Source organism: Pyxicephalus adspersus, chromosome 1, assembly GCF_032062135.1.
Source record: "Pyxicephalus adspersus chromosome 1, UCB_Pads_2.0, whole genome shotgun sequence".
Classification (NCBI taxonomy): domain Eukaryota; kingdom Metazoa; phylum Chordata; class Amphibia; order Anura; family Pyxicephalidae; genus Pyxicephalus; species Pyxicephalus adspersus.
Window position 1 is genome coordinate 81,750,731 of NC_092858.1, and position 21,883 is coordinate 81,772,613.

At 35.3% G+C, this 21,883-nt stretch overlaps 1 protein-coding gene across 2 annotated transcripts in view; it reads right to left on the reverse strand.

The window, feature by feature from the left end:
• Nucleotides 1-4,830: 4,830 nt before the first annotated feature.
• LOC140333934 (S-adenosyl-L-methionine-dependent tRNA 4-demethylwyosine synthase TYW1-like) overlaps nucleotides 4,831-21,883 on the reverse strand; it is a 100,914-nt gene continuing 83,861 nt past the window's right edge. For both annotated transcript variants that reach the window (XM_072415965.1, XM_072415972.1), the window contains 2 exons: nucleotides 18,214-18,381; nucleotides 4,831-5,306 (listed from right to left, as the gene is read on the reverse strand). In XM_072415965.1, coding sequence (XP_072272066.1) covers nucleotides 5,085-5,306; nucleotides 18,214-18,381 — 390 coding nt within the window. In that variant the 3' untranslated portion in view covers nucleotides 4,831-5,084. The remainder of the gene's footprint in view (nucleotides 5,307-18,213; nucleotides 18,382-21,883) is intronic.

Here is a 21,883-nt window from a genome sequence, read left to right on the forward strand (position 1 = left end):
CTTGGGCAATATCAAGTCAGTCAATTTTCAAGCTTTTTGTCCCATTGTGGTTACTCAATGTTGGGGAGGATGTGTTTGCATTCATGGATAGAGTGAGGGACCCCAGAATGAGATTGTCCTTGATATTTGCTCCTAGGCTTACTATCACTTTGAATGGTATGTGGAAACAACAATGTTTGTATTTAGTAGTGTGATGTATATATGCTAGCCGACACGTGAGCTGAGCCTGGACAACATTTGAATTTTTCTTGATGCGCATACCTGGAACTGGCACCGGCAAAACCTAAAAACCATCTAAATATCCGTGTCCTATTAGTGCCATCATAGGCTCCTCCACAAAACCATGTTTGTTGACTTTTTAACCTAAGAACATTACCATGGGATACCAATGGTGGATGCATGTTTTATTGGCAGATCTTTACTATAGTGTAATTTATTATACAGAAAAAGGATGTCAGAGCTGCTGAGTTTACTGAAAAGATTACTTGCTTACTGATAATACAACTGTATAAAACAGGTGATTTATATTTAGAATAAAGAAATGTCTCCTTCTAAAAGAAATACTTACTGTTTAATATAGTTATCCACCATAAAAGTTCCTTTTTATATCAATTGAACAAGTTAATACCTAGTTTACAGTCCTAATTGCATTATTTGTAAATAAGGAAAACAAGTGTTTTTGGAACACATAATAGATTAAGGTAATACGTTTGATTTATATGCAAATATAACCTTCTACTTTCATTAAGTTTTAAATATTAACTACACAAAATTTATAGTTATAAAGGATGTAGACCGTAGCAGCATACACTAATTAGTTTTGTACAGATTTTGAACAAACAACATCTGCATTGTGAGCTGTACTTTTCCTTTTAAGAAAAAAAATGATTGTTCCTTAAGACAAATGCAGCTTGAGGTCTTTCAATTAAGCAGGACAGAATTTAAAAAAGAAGATGTCTCTACTTCAAATATTTCTATTGCCAGAAAACTAAGCATATCTTATTCAGATAAGACATACCGATCAAGTAAAAATATTTAGTTTGGCATTTAAAAAAGCAAGTAATGCCAATTAGTGCTATCAAATTAGAAAAACACTTACAAAACAAAATGAAGTCTTTTGCAAGTTACTGTTGAAGAAAAGTCTGGAAGCAGAGACCAAAAACAGGCAGGTAGAGTGGATAGGGCTGGTCATCAATATTGCATGTGGGGTCCCTGCAGCTTATCTTTACCTTATTCTGCATGGTGTCTTGTCTATAGCAGGCTTCCTTGGCTACCCTGTTAAAGGCAAGATGTTCTTCCTCCTGTCACAGCCCCCAGCAAAAAGAACAATAAGCAACACTGTACTGATGTCACCAAAGCCCACTTTTAATCTCCTGAGGCTGTCACTCTTCAGATGCAATAGTTACAACCTGCGGATATACAGTGGCTGTAGGATGCAGTGTACCCACCCATATCCCCTCAAAACAACCATCCCTCTCAGCCAATATTTAAGACTGAGATGGAATTGCACTAACCTATATGATTTCAAAAATGAGTCCCAGTCACTTCGGGAGCAGCTCTAAGCAAGAGGTTAAAGTAAAAAGCTTCCTAAAAATGCTCATCAACAAGCCCTTTCATGTGATCGTGATTCACTTATTACATAATCCTGGTCTCAGGCATCAGAAACCAAAGTCATACTCAAAACTACATTTAATATTTAATACAAACAAATTCAGAGCATCTTAAAAAAACATTGGCAGACACTCCCTAGTGACCAGAAAACATCCAAATTCCTTAACCCCTGGCATAACATTACATATAGGAAATCATCCTCTTTGAAGGATACTTTGGTGCATAGCCAATATTCTGATGTACCTAAGGAATCTACCCACTATTTGGACCTCGGCACTGTGAGATGTGGAAAATGCTCACCGTACCCATGGCTCAATGTACAGCAAAGCTTTCTTTTCCAAAACGATAAATGGCATAAAATTTAACATCATGTCAATTGTACAACCACAGGTATTAAATACCTAATCTCATGTACTTGTGGCAGATTTTATGTTGGGAAAACTAAATGGGAATTCGGGAAACAGATAAATTAATATCTTTATTTGATCAACACCGGTAAAATGATCAATGTAATATATATCACTTTGAAAGCCTGTCCTTTATTATGTCATCGTTTATTACATTGTTTCTACATAGGAAGTTCACTATTATGTGCGAAATAGAATATTGGCGAGCAAGGATGTTTTACTGAATATATGTACATATATGTTTTAAGATTTTCTTATACCCTTTTTGTTGAATATGTCAATAGACTGGTATACATTCTCTGGCATTTTGTATTGTACATTTGTGATAATATACTTATTGATTATGTAAAGAAAAATGGTTTCCTCTTAAATTATAGTATTATCTTAAAACAACTATCTCATTATTCATCATAGGATTACATCCTTTTACAGAGCAACTTGTCACATTATATTTTCTTTTAAAAAGTTCTGCCCTTCCTTCTGTGCCCTACAAGGAACAGGAGGCGTCCTATTCTCTGGATGTTTTTAACCCAACTGTAGCATTAAGTTTTGATGCATGCTGGGGACCATCATTTGGGCATTAGATCCCTTTCTGCCTACCAGGACCCAATTGCTTGGGAGTCAAATCTCCCTGTCAGGTGAGAGCACCAGAGACTAAATACATCTATCAGATTTTGTTATTCACTACGGAGGATTGGGTTACACTAATCCCTCCCTGCTATCTCTTCTGTTCCACAATTTCCATGTACACGCCCCAGTCCATGTTAGGGCATTACCGTGTTTCCCCGAAAATAAGACCTACCCCGAAAGTAAGACCTAGCACTATTTTGTAAACCTGCCCTAATATAAGACCTACCCCGAAAATAAGACCTACCCCGAAAGTAAGACCTAGCACTATTTTGTAAACCTGCCCTAATATAAGACCTACCCCGAAAATAAGACCTAGGAGAAAAAGAAAATAAAAGCATACATACCGGTAAATTAAAAAAGTACTCACCGAGACAGCTCCAGATATCTGATCCTGCGTGTGTGTCCTTTATGCTGGCTGCAGCGTGTGTGTCTCTGATGCTGGCTGCAGGGCGTGTCTATTCCTGAGCCAAACTGAAAGTAAAAAGCCTGCACTGAACAAGGAAGCAAGCTGCTGATCCCTGCCCTATTGGAGATCCCTGCACTTAATTACGGGTAAGTGATCAGAAGGGGACAATCATTTCATAGTGATCAGAAGGGGACAATCATTTCATAGTGATCAGAAGGGGACAATCATTTCATAGTGATCAGAAAGGGACAGTCATTTGCATAGAGTGATCAGAAGGGGACAATCAAGGGAACATGAGTGATCATGAGTGACTTTCAACAATAAATGTGTACTGTAGTCTTCTTCATGGAAAAATAAGACATCCCCTGAAAATAAGACCTAGTGTGTTTTTGGGAGCCAAAAAAAATATAAGACAGTGTCTTATTTTCGGGGAAACATGGTAGTATCTGCATGCAACATTATGCATGCTCACGGGAGTCAGGCGTAAGTAACCCAGCGCCCGCAGCTTCACTATATCAAGCACGCATGCGCAGCAAATAATGCATGCATGGTTTCACTGTATCCATTTTTACCACACAGCTATAAGGATGCCCTGTATGCAGCACCAACCCTTTTTGTGTGGTTGGTTGTCGACAGGCTGTCCTTATGCTTAACCCCTAGTTTTACTATCATTTTACTCCTCTTATGGATTTTCATTTTTAGAATACAACTTTAATTGCGCCTTAGGAGTTTATTTAAAAACGATTAGAAGTGTTTTTCCATGTTTTTTCTTAGAATGGGTCTTTATCCATCTACCCACTCGGTAGAACTAATAACCGTTTAGACTCAAATTAAAAACATTAAAAAAACTTTGGGGTTACTAACCAGGTAACACACTGCCACCTGAATTTTTCATATAACACTTATATTATTTATAACACTTTTATTACACTTAAATAATAACAACTCTACCCACCTTTATTATTATTTTATCACGGATATACATCCTTTGAAATTGTCTTTACACATTTTAAAAAATTCAGCGACTCTTAGACAAAATTACTAGTCCGCCTCGGGATCTTTATTAAACCTCCTGACTGCTGGATAAATTTCAAGTTTACTGTTCTACTATTAACTAACACCTTCCCTACATCTAAATATGTACTCCTATTTTATTACTATTATCTTTTTTAGATACACAACCTTTACCATATTGAACCAACCAAACAATATCAATATATCAATATAAGTTTTCCTATACGTTTTGATTTATCCTACAACAATAATAATCCATTGGAAACCATATTCCTACTTTGGAACAGAATAAGATTGTTATGCATTAATTCTGTTATGTGAAATAGCATATTGTACTTTGTGCACTTTATGCTCAATTTACAATCTATTAAGTCATATATTTCAATATATGCTGTTTTATCCCTTTATAGTGTGTCACTCAACTCTTCAAATCCCCTGAGGAAGCCTGTGTGGGCGAAACGCATTGGAAAAGGAGAATCATATCATGTTTAACTGCTTACTAAAGAGTGTACAACAGAAAGAAAGGTCTTAAGCTTGAGTTACAAAAAATGTTTGCTGTGATAACACTATATGTTTCTGTTCATGAGTGCAACACTCTACTCCTTATAATATGTTTATATTTAATTCTGAATAAAGTAAATGTTTTTATCAGTTTACAATTGAGTGCCCTTTTAAAAAGCCTTTTCCCCTCCCCTTTCCTTCATTTTTTAGATTTGGAGTTCAAATCCACTTTAAGAAACTAAACATAAAAGCAACGTATAGTTAGAGAGTTAATTATTTTTATTTACCTAGAAACCGCCTATAAAAAGTTCAAACCAGGAGCAACAATAATCACAAAGATAAATGAAAAAACCAAAACCAAATAAAATGTATACAAAACAAAAATGAGGGTGCTTTTTAAAAAGATTAGAGCACTGTCATACATTACCATCCTAAAAAGTTGGACTGATAAACATGGCAGCCTGGTGTCTAAGCCAAAGGAAAGAAATTCTCAATATACAGCTGAACAATTGTGTCTAGCATCCAGAAATGTCCTTTGTTTTATTTTTTCTTTGGAACCGTGTGTCTACCGGATCAAATCCCCTTTCATTAGAACCAAATAGAGCCCATTTAGGAGTTTTGGCAACATAGTCCAAGGCAGTAAATGTCTCAGTCCCACCACTCTTCTCATATGTGCGGATCAGTTCTTGGAATTTCTCGTAATCAATCCAAGTCCACCATTCTCCATCAATCTTGAACTATAACAGAATAAAAACATATTTAGCCAATATATTTTAGCTAGATACTACAATACTTCACAAGTGTATATATAAGAGGTAAAAACAAGTTTTGAGTTCTATTTTAAAGTGAAGCAGCACTTACATTGTAGGGCACACTCGTTTTTGTAAAGACATATCACAGAACACACAAACATTTTTAACACATTCTGCAAATAGGCCTTGCTACAATTTGAACAACTTTTTTCTAACTTTTTTGTTTTCACAACTTTTTTCTAATTTTGGTTTTGTACATTACCACAATAAATATTAAATGAAACAACTCACATGCAGTTGAACTGCAGACTTTTAGCTTTAATTCAGTGGGTTGAACAAGAAGATTGCATTAAAATGTGAAGAACTAAAGCCTTTTTTTTTTTTACTCAATCACTTTATTTCAGGGGGTGCTTGTATTTGGAAGATTTTGCTGTGAACGGACAACATGCGGTCAAAGGAGCTCTCCATGCAGGTGAAACAAGCCATCCTTAAACCAATCTGAGAAATTGCTACAATATTAGGAGTGGCAAAATCTACAGTTTGGTACATCATGAAAAAGAAACAAAGCACTAGTGACCTCAGCAGCGCCAAAAGACCTGGACCACGAAAGACAACAGTGGTGGATGATCGCAGAATCATTTTCATTGTGAAGAGAAACACCTTCACAACAGCCAACCAAGTGACAACACTCTCCAGGAAGTAGACATATCGATTTCAAAGTCTATCATAAAGAGAAGACATGAAAGTAAAGAGAAGTGCATGAAAGTAAATACAGAGAGTGCACTGCAAGGTGCAAGCCACTCATAAGCCTCAAGAATAGAAAGGCTAAATTGGACTTTGCTCAAAAACATCTAAAAAAAACAAAACAGCACAGTTCTGGAAAAACATTCTTTGGACAGATGAAACCAAAATCAACCTTTACCAGAATGATGGCAAGAAAAAAGTATGGAGAAGGCATGAAACAGGTCATGATCCAAAGCATACCATTTAATCCGAACCCAATTGAGCATGCATTTCACTTGTTGAAGACTAAACTTCAGACAGAAAGGGCCACAAAGAGTAACCGAAAGCCGCTGCAGTAAAGGCCTGGCAGAGCATTAAAAAGGAGGAAACCCAGCATCTGGTGATGTCCATGAGTTCAAGACTACAGGCTGACATTGCCAGAAAAGGGTTTTCAACCAAGTATTAAGAAATGAACATTTTATTTTCAGCTTTTTAATTGTCCAATGACTTTTGAGCCCTGAAATGAAGTGATTGTGTTAAAAAAAAAGGCTTTAGTTCCTCACATTTTTATGCAATCTTTTTGTTCAACCCACTGAATTTAAGCTGAAAGTCTGCAGTTCAACTGCATCTGAGTTGTTTCATTTAAATCTAACTGTGGTAATGTACAGAACAAAAATAAGAAAAAAATTGTCTCTGTCCAAATATTTATTGAACTAACTGTATATACATCTTTTGCTTACCAATGTTCCGATTAACAGGTGACATTGCATAAAACAAACAAATCTTTCTCTTGTTTACATGATAAAGTATAACAAAAAAAATCTATGCAGGAGGAGGTTTTTATTGTTTTTCACAACACAAAGTTTTGAAGAGGAACATACTGTATTGTTCAAGTAGAACTGTGACCAGGCTGTTGAAACTACTAATTAACATTCTTAAACAACAATAGGATTTTAAAACAAGCCCACACTGACCTTTGTAGTTACACACACCAGAAGTTTATCCTCATCTGCAAGAAGTGCTTTTACTTTTTGTTTTTTTTTTATTTTGTTTGAATTTCTCCACAGTGGTTGCAGCTACAGAGGTCAAGAGCTTGTTTGAAACTTTAGTTCCTGCTTTTTTTAAAAAAAAAGTAAACTGTGGAATGTCCACAGCATTGTCTAAGCTGAGTTTATGAGAAAGATTAAAGGTGGATGCCAATGCTGCAATGTATACAAAAAAAAAGGCCATTTAAGATTTGATATCAAATGGGGTCAAAATCAGGACATCCAACTTTTGTTTAACTTTATTCTTCAAAGTATATACATCCATTCTGTATACACCAAATGCCTTTTTGATCCCAGTTATAAAAGTAGAAGTGATAAGAAAACGGTAATGCATGTAAATTGTGCAAACAGAAGACATGTGAGGGAGAACGAAAGGTGAATACAAGACAAGTCGCTCAGCAAAGAAAGGGAACAGAAGTGACTGGTCTTTATTACATGAAGCTCCTGCACAGAAGCAAAGCTTCATGATAGATTAATGCAAGATCTAGAAATAAATACACAAAGAAAACCAATATTCTAATAACAATACTCATATTTTTTGGTCAATATTTGCTTTTATCCAGGGTCAACTTGGCTTGGCAAATGCAAATTACCTGGAACCTAATATTCCTAAATATGCTGCTATTTTAACAGCATTCAGCATAAAATGCAAAACAAATGCACTTAAGAATAGGAGTTCAACCATCTTCTCAATCAAACTATGGAAGAATGAATGGATGTTTTCTACTCCCTGCATCAACTTTTAGTTTGTTGGGTGAGGTATTGATCTTATTTTTTTGCTTCCAGAAAATACAGGCCAATTATGTTTATGAATAGGCCCGAAGAGTTTTCTTATGTTTAATATATGCAATAAAAGTTATCGAACATAATCCAAAAACGTGCGTGTGTATGTATGTATGTATGTGTGTATATATATAAAAACAAATATGCATTGCTAACTTGTTGCACTGGCATATGAAGAGAAGGAAATGAATTGGAAGGCACTTAGAGAACTATATATTTTGTTTAAAGATTCCACGATCTCTGCACTAAGAAACACAACTTCTAGATGTTTAATGCAGCAAGTTCAATATTAAGCCGAGAAGGGACTCAGACTTTTAGAACTTGTACATCTCACCACACATCATCCATAATAAATACTGATAGTTGAACCATTTTCAATGAAAAGCATAGGAAAATCACCTACAAGCACAACTGAAATGTTAGGAATATGCAGCTTGAATCACTTCTAAAAAAAACACTGTTACAAGCCACAGCTAAAGCAGATTTTTTTTTCTATTAAAATTCAGTCATTAACATACTAAAGGGAAAAGACATTGGTCCTGACGTATTAAAGTTCTCCAAGGCTAGGGAAGATACACTTTCACCAGTGAAGCTGGGTGATCAAGCAAACCTGGAATGGATTTCCTAAAAGACGATTCCTATTTGCTAGCAAATGTTTTCACTTCTGGACCAGATCCATTTGAGGTTTGCTGGATCACCCAACTTCACTTATGAAAGTATATCCTCCCCAGCCTTGGAGAGCTTTACCCCCCTAGCAGTAATCCTGAGTGTCACTTGGGGTGGATTTTACCTGCAAATAGCAGTAATCCCAAGTCACACTCGGGGTAGTTTTAACCTAAAAAAAAGAAACCACTTACCTTGCTCCGTTGTCGTCCCCCGTCATCCTGCTGGTCCCCCCAGGTCCTGGAGACAGGTCCGTCTTCTTCGATCTTCAGCAGTGCAATGGAGAGACAATCTCCGGGGTTATCTCCCCAAATAATTTTGTATTGTATTCAATACAAAATAGCTGTATTGAGTCCAATACAAAGAAATTTTCATATATATATAATTTTATTATATATGCTACTGTACACTTCCTTTTAACAGATTTTTGTGGTTTTTTTTTTTATTTAAAGTTTAATAAATTTAATATTGCACATATTAATATTGCACGGTGAGTTTTTCCCAAGAATTATAGCCTACAATGCAGGATAAATTTCCATGCAAAAAAATGTAACGCTTTTTGCATGGAAATTTGGACGGAATGAGAACGCTAGGGGGGGGGGTTAATAAATCAGGCCCATTGTACACGGTGTTGTAATTTAATTTGTAAATAGAGGTTTTATTTTTTGGGGCTTTCTAATAAAGCTCAATAACACCTACATGATCATTGTCAGTTTGTGCTGTATTTACACACATACATCTGTAATAAAAAAGATTTTTATAGCATTTTAATTTTTCCTGACGATTTGGGATGATTTACGTGAAATGACCCTATGCATAGAACAGAAAAGGAACTAATATCGAAAAATATTATCGAAAAAAGGTGTTCTCCATGTAGTATTGATATCCTTTCTGTTTTTCATTTTGCATACACTTTCTGGATGTATGCAAAAAGCTTTGTTGTTAAAGGATTCCTGGTGAAAATAAAAAAAAATATATATAATATTTTTTAAACTGGTTTGACTGGTATTTTATAAACACAGAAATATAAATCAATCCAAAAATAAACCAAATACTTTTACTTGAAAAAACAGGAAAATATTGACAGTACACACTTATGGCACAAAATGTGAGAGTGACTGCTAACATTTAAATAAGTAATCAACAGAAATACCAATAAAATCACATCACATAGGCTCGGTCTGTTTATCATTTTTATAGGTTTAAGTATTTTGTACATTGGAGTTGGTTATGGTGGGTCACTTGCTCCTAAATGATCTTTGTTTTTTATTGTTGGCCACCAGTAGATGACATTGTGGCCTCGTGTAAAGTGTTACAAACGATGTTTCAGATGCCAAGAGTTTGTTATAAACTTTAAGCTTTACACAAGGACACAGTGACATCAAGTGACCTGTGTGTAAACCAAAATCATGGTTTATAAAAAAGTATACATGGTATATGCTATTAACACAGAGCAAGACCCATTTTTCTGATAACCAATGTTTTAAATAGAAATACTGACTTTTGACCAAATAATTTAAAATCCACAGTATCTTTTTGAAATGGTTGTAAAGCATCTGATCTTATTCATATAAGAGAATGTCACTGAAAGTAACCCTAATTTATGATGCATCTAAACATGTTTTTTTTTTTTATTATAGAAGTAAAATATTAACCCAAAGCAAACCTACACTATGCCCATTGCAGAGTAAACATGACTGCCTGCTTCACACTTGTGTCCAAGTTGCAGTGCTGCTTCATACATAGTCTTGAATAAGCCAAGGAGTTTACACTGGTCAACAGTTGGGAGACCTTTCCTCCACCATCCTACCCATAAGGTTAATCAAGAACAAGTATTTTCCTTTGCCCTTCAATGTAAGCAAGACAATGTTTCTGCAATGACATTCATGAGATAAGAATAGCAAGCATCATTTCTTCTCAGTGCTTCCCCATCACCCAGTTTATCATCTGAGCTTATTAAAAAGGTTCCAATACATCTAGGTATACTATTAATATTGTGCCATTTATGTGACACTTCTCTCACACACAAAATACAACGCTGGGTGTGTCAGTGGCCAATTTTCAGCACTCTACATTGCCTTGTGGTGGTTGGAAACAGCCTTGTGTAATGTTGACTTCTCAAAACATAAAAATTACAGAAGATTGTCTGGGTGACAGGTGTAGAGTGAAAGGAAGTTAAAGGATGACTAAAAGTTGTCAAAAAGTAGCACAGATGCTGCAACCCTAATAAGTGTGCACATAGATTGTACATACAAACAGAAACATGTTAGGGCATTAGCTAAGACCCCCTAGGTATATACGGTTTGATTTATCAAGCAGTTCACTGGACCTTTTTTTGTTCTATGTATGGAAGTGTCTAGGAAGTGCAGAAAGTTCCATGTATGGTCTATAAAGGCTAGCTTTGATCTTGGTCTATAAAGGCTAGCATTGCAACCACATAGGTGAATCTTTCCATTGACTCCATACTTGTATTTTATAATACCTGCTATAACAAACAGGAGCTCCATTTAACAAGCTGATATAACCACCTACTAAAGTAAGTTCAAGCTTTAGAACACATTCCAAACACACCAGTCATCACTTTGCCTCCATAAAATATTAATTACAACTAAATCTTCCAACATAGCTCTGCATTGTTCTTTTCATATAATATGCTTGCATTTCAGAAAATAGGACTGTGTGAGCCATTTTCATGTTCATAGCCTAGGAAAAGAATAAGGTCTTGAACTTTGTAATAGGCTGAAGCAATGTACTACAATATGGCTGCTATGCCTAACTGCTGAGGATTGAAACTCACAGCAGATTTATTCAGTGACATTAAAAGATGTTGTGGAGACAAGTTATAAAGCTTGGTAAGTAATAAATGTGAGTCAGCCAAAAATTAATTAGTATCTCTCTAATGAGAGCAAGGAGGAGGATTTTTTTAAAACCATTAAGCGCTGTTTATTTGTTAGCTCACATAAACCAGAATTGATCTATTAATTTCATTCTTTAAAAACAACATACAAGCCCAGGATAGCTCACAAATCCTGCTCACTGTGTTTAAGCAGTTCTAAAGATGTTGCACAAGGATTCCCATTCACAGTATGTAGGAGAGGAAAAGAAAATGTATATCACGGGTAGCATATAATTCCATATATTAATATACCCCAACCCCCACCCACATCAAATCCTCTAATATATAGTTAAAACAAAGGAATTCCCCCTTGTGAACCCCTCATAAATTTAATTGGTACAATCAACTACCAAAAATCACAGAGTCTGATTAAAGTACAGCATAATGCTTCAATCTGGGAGACTTTGCTGAAAGCAAACAGTTTTTATCTATCTAGCAAATAGACCAGCTAGATGACAAGAAAAAAGGACAAAGAACTGCCCCTGGTTCTTACACATTTCCTTTCTTGTTTGCAATCTTCTTGGGAGTTTTAACTTGTTCTTACTTTATATATTATATTGGCCTTATTTTTATTCTTTATATTGTTGTATATTGTTATACATGTTTTTATCTCAAGCAAAGAACAAGAACAACTTTGCAAAAAGATTATTAAACCAAGTAAATTTTACTTGCAGCCAACAACTGTCTAATTTCTGATCTTAGTTTTTAAATAAAAGTGAATTGTATCTTTAAGGGCTTTAGTGTGCTGAATGTTTAAAAAAATAATGAAGGTTTCTGATTAAGATTTATAACTGCATCAGAAATGCTATAAATCTCTATCAATTGTAAACAGCTAATTGTAGTTTACAGAATAAACTGATTGAAAAAAAAAAACAAATTAAAGTATCACAAAATATGGCTGCAAATATAGCATATTGCTATGGGATGGTAGTCAACTTCAGAAAGGTAAGTATTGTACAGTGACTTGTCTCTTCAAAAGTAATCTTTCACCAATGTTATATTAAAAAACACATTTTTGCATAATGCTGTAGTAATTGCACCTCAACACTATTGTACATAGGATTCCCTAAAAAAAAAAAAAAAAAAGCCAAATCATTTGTAGAGTGATAGTGCTTGGAATGCTAATACATTTAGCCCTTAACACTAGAGAGCCATTGTAGCCAAGCAGATGATAGACAAAGTGCTTACTTAGCTTCACATAAATAGAAAAAGCCTCCAAGATAACACATTCTTACCCAATTCCAAATGTGAAAACTGGTTGGCAAGATCCTGGCTCTTTCCATTAGGGCCATTGTGAGATGTATGCCAGAAATAATAGAACAGAATATCATCATGAGAGTGGCTGTGACATTCAAACAGAGAAGGTGAAATTCCTTTACTGGAAGCCAGATATTCAAACTTCATGCTCTGGACCATTTGTCAGAAAGCCAAAATGTATACTATCACAGCTTTCAGGGAAACTTCCATTGGAGTAATAAAAATATTACCAAAACATTTTTTAATTAATGTACCCAGTAATCCTGGCACTGCAAACTAATAACATCATACCATTTGACATGGGTTAGTCTGGCCACATAGCAGCATGTTAAAATGCAACGCTTTCCTGGGATGACAAGTTCAAGAAGCACCCAGTCCTCATGGAAAAGTTGTATGTCTTGTATTGCACAATAATTCAATGTTGTGGTCAATGTTCTTTCACGCAAGAGCTTTTCTCACTCTCTACAAGTTTCTCTACAAGGCTATGTATACATGTCAGATGATTCTCGTCCGATACAAGCTGTTGGGCTTGTCTTGCGGAAGATTCGGACTTGTGTACAGTTGTCTTTAGACATTGATCCATGAATGACATGTGATGAACGACCGTAATAGAAGTGAAGAGAGGAGAGCACAGCGGGATACTTGCTCCCCTCTACATAAAACAGAACGGCGCTTTATGTACAGCACTTGTTCATCTTTCAGCAGTTTGTCGCTGGAAACGATCATGAAAGATCATTTTTACGACAATACCTTCTGCAAAAAAAAAAAGGACATGAATTTTTTAATTTTTATGTTTAGAAATTTATAGAGTAACTATAATATAGCAGCAGTAAACTATAGTAAAAAGATTTAAAAAAAAAACTCTAAATTGTCAAAAAAACAAAACGGGAATTTAGGTATTTAAAAAACCATTCATTATTTTATGAAAGGGGGGCAGTAGGACTATAACAACCAATGAGAAGGTCTACCGACTAAAAGATATTTCCTGATTAGGTCCAAAAATGTTCTAATGCCTCCAGACATCTTTACTTAACACATTGATTCCAGGTATATGTTACATAATTGTTACCTATTTATTGATAATGTAATAAATAGGACTAACTGACATTGATTAAATAATAAATGGAATTATAAAAAAAATTTATTTAAAATGTCTGATGCTTCTCTGACGCAGGTGACCTTGGCCTGCATAAACGTAGTAAAGTAGTATTATACTATCTGCAATAGCTGTCGGGTTTACTATAAAATTCCATAAGCTGAATATAAAATTAGAGAATTAAAATAATGTCATATGAAACCTTGCACATCACCAGAAGGAAATATTTAGAGCTAGTTTGGTAGCGAGGCACTCCATTCCAGCATATAAAAAATGGATCACATCAAAGTCTTAGCTTAATAGGTGAGTAGATACCACTTCATCCTGGTGTCATTTTTACATTGGTAGACAAAAAAGGAATTTGTGTCAATATATTATAAATATTGCACTGCTATGTAATAGGTGAGATTTGTGCGTAGCTTGGACACTGTGCTTAACATTCCCATCTGACATCACTTTTGAATACAGTTGATTATCTAAAGCTTAACAAATACATAAAAAAGCACTGGCAAACAATCTGTTTACTCATTGATAAATGGTTCCCTTAACCATTTGGACAGATCAGGCAGTCCCACGCACAATTTTGTTTTATTAAGCAGACGGTGAAATCAATCTGCAGCAATATGAAGAGAATAACATTGGTTTTGGTATGATTGGGCAATTCAGAGAATAAATTCTTAATCAGCATATCTTAGCAATGACTAAAATTTGCTTGTTGACCCAGCAAGATATGGTCAGGAGATTGATTTTCCAACACATGAATCTGATGAATCCACCCCTTTAATAAAGGATATGTGTTAGGTTGTGGTATTTGCAGACTACCACTCTTGATAGTACATGCTGCAAGAACCTGTCTGAATACCATTGATAGTGATTCTTGACAGGCAACAGTTCCAGCGGCAAACCCTACCCTGACTTTTCTGGAATTTGAGGACGAGGAATGACGAGGAAGAGGACCTTTCAGCAATTTTACAAATGACCTAAATTTACATGTGACTTCCTTTTACTTTCATCTCCATATAGGTTAGTACACTGGGGTTAGGCAGATTTTATTATTATTATTATTATTATTATTATTATTATTATTATTAAACAGCATTTATATAGCGCCAACATATTACGCAGCGCTGTACATTAAATAGGGATTGCAAATGACAGACTAATATAGACAGTGATACAGGAGGAGAGGACCCTGCCCCGAAGAGCTTACAATCTAGTAGGTGGGGGAATTTACACACAATAGGATGGGAGATATGTAGCGGTGGGAAGTAGTGATAGTTTCAAAAGATAGAAGAAGATGGGTAGGCAAGTTTGAAAAAATGGGTTTTGAGCGCTCTTTTAAATGAGCAGAAAGTAGGGCCGAATAGGACGAGGAAGACCATTCCAGAGAGTTGGAGCAGCTCTAGAGAAGTCTTGTATCCATGCGTGTGATGAGGTTATGAGTGAGGAAGTCATTAGTAGGTCATTGGAGGAGCGGAGAAAGCAGCAGGGGGAGTATTTTTTTTACCAGGTCAGAAATGTAAGTGGGACAAGAACTGTGTAGGGATTTAAATACAAAGCACAGGAGCTTGAATTTGATTCTAAGGTGAAATGGAAGCCAATGGAGAGAACTACAAAGAGATGCACCGGAAGAGAAGCGGTGGGAAGAATGGATGAATCTGGCTGCAGCATTCATATTAGATTGTATAGGAGAGAGTCGGGTTAGTGGAATACCAGAGAGGAGGTTGTTACAGTAGTCCAGACAAGAGATGACAAGAGCATGTACAAGGAGTTTGGTGGTCTCAGGGGACAGGTAGGTGGATTTTGGAGATGTTGCGTAGGTGAAAGTGACAGGACCTGGAAATGTTCTGAATATGGGGGGTAAATGACAGGGCTGTGTCAAAGGTGACACCAAGACAACGTGTCTGAGGGGAGGGCCGAATAACAGTGTTGTTAACAGTTAGATATATGTTAGGGGGAGATTTGAAATTTGATGGGGGGATGATGATGAGTTCTGTTTTATCCAGGTTGAGATTTTCATTTCTGATCAGATAAAAAAATAAGATCTGATGGGAATTCTGATGATGACCAACTGTAAGAGAATGACTTTTTTATGTTGCAAGGAGCTGTGGCTAGATTAGACGTGGTAGTGTATACTGATGAAAATTCGTATCATGTATAGAAATAATTGAGCATATCAAATCAGATTCAGATCACTTACTTTCTAAAGAAAAAAAAATGGAAGCAAAAAGTTTTATATGTGTGTACAATGTTTTAGAACTTCTGAATGATGGAAGATGGACTGGATCTGCATGTTAAGTAAAAAGATAGGCTTGTGTGTTCTAGAATCCAAATAAGCTGTCAATCACTTCAATAATGCTCGTAATGAATGTAGAAATTAAGGCAACATCTGTGCAAATAAAAATGGTTATCAATGAAACAAGACGACAAAATAACTGAATAATGCACATAAGACGTTTAACTACTTATTAAAGTTTTGATTTTAACATCTATTGTAGAATACGGTCTTGAGAACTTTGTTTGTTCCACATGAGTAACAAATTAAAATTAAGTATGAGTTGTTTGTGTGACTAAAACAGGAACTGAACTATAAGTTCTGAACTATAGTGACATATTACTGTTGAGCATAATGTTATTTCTACCTCTGGTGTTCAGAATATAGCAAAATATAGATTTTGTCCTTTTTAGGGCAGAAACAAATGTGAGTTGGCTTATTTTGCAGTGCTTTATGATGCACTGACAGTAAAGATTTCATCTATGATAATTATTCATTCTGGCTTGCATGCTGATTAGGTGCCTGGATGTTTCACATTTCACTTCACAGCAACAACAAAAACAAAAGATTCATAGCTTTGGTGGAAAACAAATGTATGACAGGTTTAAAGGAAAAAAAAATAAAAATAAAATATATTAATATTATATTATATATATTATAGGTCAACCAGAGGGGATTATTATTGTCTCAAAGTTACACTTTACCCTGGCACATTAAATAAACCCTAAAACACACTAAAGAATTTTGCTAGCAAAGCATAAGGCAACTTAAATACATGGTGTTATGCTACACAACAGTAAGCATGGTCCAATACTTTTAAAGATTACTATTATTTCATACTAAACTCTCATCCCTTCTAATCTCATCACGGTGTTACATTAAAATAGATTTTTCAAGCAACTCTGAAGTGGCAGGACTGTGAAACTAAGATGGGAATAGGCAATTCCAGGCACTCTCATGTAATAAACCATGAATTTCAACTTCATTTTATTGTAATAGCACAAGTGGAATTCAATTCCATGCTTCAGTGTGCCAAAAACTTATGACAAACTACGTCATTGCAACCTTTTTTATATTATATATTTGTATTCATTCAGCAGCAGTAACACACAGGTTTGTTTGTGAATGTAAGGTTGTTTAGGAGAAGGGAGAACCAGAGCAGATTCTTTTTACAAGCATTAATATTTGTTTTATGTTTTTATATGTTTATATGTGTTTTATTAAAGCAAGCATAATTACTGCACACTTTACTTATTTTGCTACTTTAATCCACACCACCTTTATGACCAGGTCACTTTTGGTGGAAGGTTGTCTTTATTTTGGCTTAATATAAACAAACTAAACCAATCCTAAAAAAGCTGCAAAAGCAGCAATGGAATCTGTAGAAAACCCTAAATTTTCTGCATTAGTATAATGGAAAGGTCAAAAAAAGTGCATTCCTTTAACATCCCCCTGTTCTTAAGTATATGTCTTGTCTATCTTTACCATACATGAAAAATAAGTGTCTTGTTTTTCCCAACTATAACCAGGATGGTCTACAGAGCTTTTTTTTTTTTTTTTTTTTTTTAAGATTTCCAATATCAGAGTAAATGACAACAGCAAATGTTCCAGCTGCAATTACCCTAACTTGCATTAGTGAACGCTAACCAGCCAGAGACAAGTGTGTTCAAGTAATGACTCAAGGATAAATGACTGTAGATACTATATTGTAACTAGGATATAAATCAATGGTTATGTATGTAGACTTGACATTAATAACTAAATGTATGATATGAATAGCTCTACCCAGGTTTTTTTAAGTGTGTTTTTTTGTGTGACATGGAAGTAAAGTGTAAATTAGTTAAGATGGTTTTCTAGATGCTTGGTGTAGGACGTTTTAGCTCATTGTGTTGCCTTTAGCATGACCTATATGGTTACCCTGCAGAAATGAAATAGGCCTCACCACCTCTCCTTTCTTTTTGTTAAAACTTTATTGTCCTTGGAAAATGGACATCCTGCCTGATGAAAGTTTGTCCTTGGTGTCCAAAAAAAAAAAAACTTTTTGTGTAATATATTTAAACAAATGTACATGCTGGGGGGGGGCAAGATAAATCTCCGGCTAAAGAAACCATTGATACTTTAATGTACAATCTTATTACAAAAAAAGTAATTACCTTTTTATGAGAAATTAGCATACAGTTTGAATGTTCATGTTCACACGCAACTTCATAATCTGGAAGCAGATCTGCCAACTCTTGAACAAAATGAATGACCTCTTCATGCCAAGGAACATTTGCCATTGTTAGATTGCTAGCTGAACTCTCACCACAGTAGGTCACACCCTATAAATTACAATAATAATTAGCAAAAAAAATAAAAATATATACATACATACACACACTATGCAAACATAGCTTCTGCAGAATACCTAACTTACCTCAGGACAAGAAGTGCTATTAATATGCACTACTAAATGTATATTTATGTACAATATGCTAATAACCAGTCAATTGTAATCAATTTAGGTATACCAATGGCTGTACAGGACACCTACAGACCATAGTCAAAAAAAAAAGGAGATTCATTTTTTTCAGGAAATACCACTAAAATATATTAGATGTCTGTTTTTGGTCTGTTATAAACGGATATGATATTAAAGCTACCTGAACAGAAATTGAAACTAATTGAAATGAAAAATGAAATGAATTCAGGGGGTTTAGGGGGTGCTTAAACATATCTTTAATTGCCTCCTAGAGTGACTTGTGGGTCTAGGTATTTCATGGTGTCATATCAGCTAAAGGAGAGTTCATATTGGCTAGTTGTTTTTTGTTAAACAGAAGCATTTATCAAAACCTGAGGCAGTACTTTCCCCCATCAAAAGCAAGTACTGATGCTTCTCGTATTTGTTCTGGGATTTATGTCCATTATAAAGCATTAAAATTCCTGGAAGACCGATTTAATACTCATATTAACTTTGATATATATCAAATTCAAAGCAATTATAGATCTGCCTAAAGGAAAGCTGTAGCCAACTTAAGTTTCCCTTATTTAGATCATTAACATTTGTAAACAATGGCATCCCACGCCATCGCCATGAAATTTAAAATGGATGAGTGATGAGCTAAAATTAAGTTAAAAAGTATAAAAAAAAATTAAGGAACTGAAGTTTGGCCAATAAGCTAATTATGTGCATGACAAATGTTATCATGAGAGTATAAATTTGTTTGCACGCTCATGTCTCGTTCAAAGAATAAAGGTTTAAATCTGTATAGAATGATGTGCTGAAATCCGAAATTCAGCACAGCTAATCTCCAAGTTGTTCTGTTCCACAAGTGCATTCAGTAAGCAGAGTTCACAGTTAAATAGATGTTAAATTCTTTTTGTCTTCCTGGCACTATGTTGCTATGTGAATTGAACACACTGGATTGGTTACATAAATTAGGTCTGCATATCCAGAAAAAGTATTTTAAGCTTTGTGTACCAGTATAAGGTAAGGGAATTCTGTCTAAACACTGGCTAGGTGGACTTCTTCGTTTATTTTAAAATTTCCTCTGACAGCCCTGTCCATGGAAAAGAAAAATAAGCATTAGGTTATCTATGTTTTATTCAAGAGTCTGCAATAGACTTCCTAATGTATTTGGCACAGAAAAAAGTCAGTAGTTTGTCCATTTATTCCTTTACTGTCTTTGCTGTGGGATTAACATAACATTAACTTTCTCCAAGTACAATGACCTATCCTATAAGTAGAGCAGCTTTGTTTTCGTGCACAGGTAGTACATAAAAAAGGCATCATTTATTTTAAAATACCATGAAGGTTTTGTAAAAATATATAAATATAAAATCTAAGAATTGCATTTTTTAATTGGGACTTCTTAAATTAAAACCACCCTTAACTAGCAAATTAATTTTTGAGGTTACTAGCAATCTTTACACATCTCTCAAAAACTTGCTAACCTTCCCCCTGTACTCACTGAAAGGTTTATAGTGGTAGTGGTATATGTGTTACACACAATCATGTGTGTGATGACTACAGGTTTAAGCAATGGCACAGACTGCTTGTGAATCTTTCACAAATAATGCATGAATGGCTTTAAAATGTAAGCTTACCATTTTCTCTTCTTTAAAGGGTGTCTGTAACCATATAACTTTCCCAGTTTTCCCCCATCACCTTATGCTTTTTAGACAACATTTTCTCAAACAGAAAGTATGGAAAAACTGCTAACATAAAAAAAGGTTTTGAGTGTGATTAAAATAATTTTCCCACTACTTCTAGGATTTTTTAAATGTAAATGGTTAGAGCTGTGTACTTTCCCCACCACTTCACAAGAAAGGATGGACTTGTATGAAGTTAGTGCATTAAGAATCCGTCCGGTACAGACACTAATGGATCGCCTATTGCAAACCAGCTGAAAAAGTCAACTGATAGGATGCAGCCCAAGCTGCTACCCTGGCAAGGACCCTATTCTCGCCTAAACCATTGCTGCTCTTCAGACAACCCAGACAAGTATCCTGCTATTTATAGCAGCTGCAGATTGACATTACTGTATGCCCATGTTGTCATCTACTAGGACACCTATATATGACTTCATTATATATGTGATTCAATTGAAACAAAATACTGGCTCTGAATTGCATGGTGCCTGAATATTTAGAGGCATAGGGTATGGGTGCAGGGGGATGGGGGGATTGGAGAAGTTTCTAGGTCTAAATTTTTTAAGCCAGTCTCTAGTTCAAGCACAAATGCATTGGGTGAAAAAGAAAACGGGTTTGTTGGCAAAAAACGTTCAATTTTACTCACAATGTTGTATACATATCAACATGTTATTACTTCATAACATAGCCATAAGAAAACCTACAGAAACCCTTCAGTGAGGGGCCACTATGTAGCACTATACAAACAACTGCTAATATTGAAAAAAAATTAGGCAAATCCTAGGAATTAAATTTATCCTGGAGCCTAGGTATTCATATACAGGCAAATCCCCTGTACCTGGAAAATCCTAGGAATTAAATTTAACCTGGAGCCTAGGTATTCATATACAGGCAAATCCCCTGTACCTGGAAAAAGAATCCTAGTGGTACCAGTTTTTAAATAAATGGTTCCAGCAGTTTTTATAAAAATAACTTGATGCATTTGACCTAAGATAAAGGTTTCCTCAGGGGTATTAATGGCTTGCATGAGAGTAATGCTGCACTGGAAGAGCCAGAAGAACCTTGGTGCTAGATTTGGATGTGTTGTTAATAATTATTGGTATACAGAAACGTGCTAAGGGAGATTAGAACTGCAGGGTTGCCTTTCATAAGCTGTGCCTGGAGTTAGACCTAAGATGAGCTCTACCTTGTGTAAGTCAGAAGGATTTGCCTTATTTTTGATTGTTGATTGTATAGTGCCACATAGTGGCCCCTGACTGTGAAATGTTTCTGTATGTTGTTTTATGGATTTGTTATGAAGTAATAACATGGCGATATGTATACAACAATCTGAGTAAAAATGTTTAAAAGGTTTTTTTTGCCAACAAACCCCTCTGTTTTCTTTTTCTCTCCTAATCCATTTGTGTGGTGCCTACTTTTAACTGTCCCAAATGTATCACTTTACAGTCATTTGCCAAAGATTTGTCCAAAATATCAGTACATCCATGTCAGTCAGTAATTTAAAAAAAATTCTGTAGGAACACCACTGAAGACTGCAAACAAAGAAATTGTACTTTCCTTTATTCTGCATAAGGCATGTGTTATGAGCATTGGGTTTGTGGTAATGGGTAAATGTTGAATGCTTCCATTTGCATTTTGTTCGCAAATGAGATCATTTTAACCTGAACCTTGGGTATACACCACCTACAATCG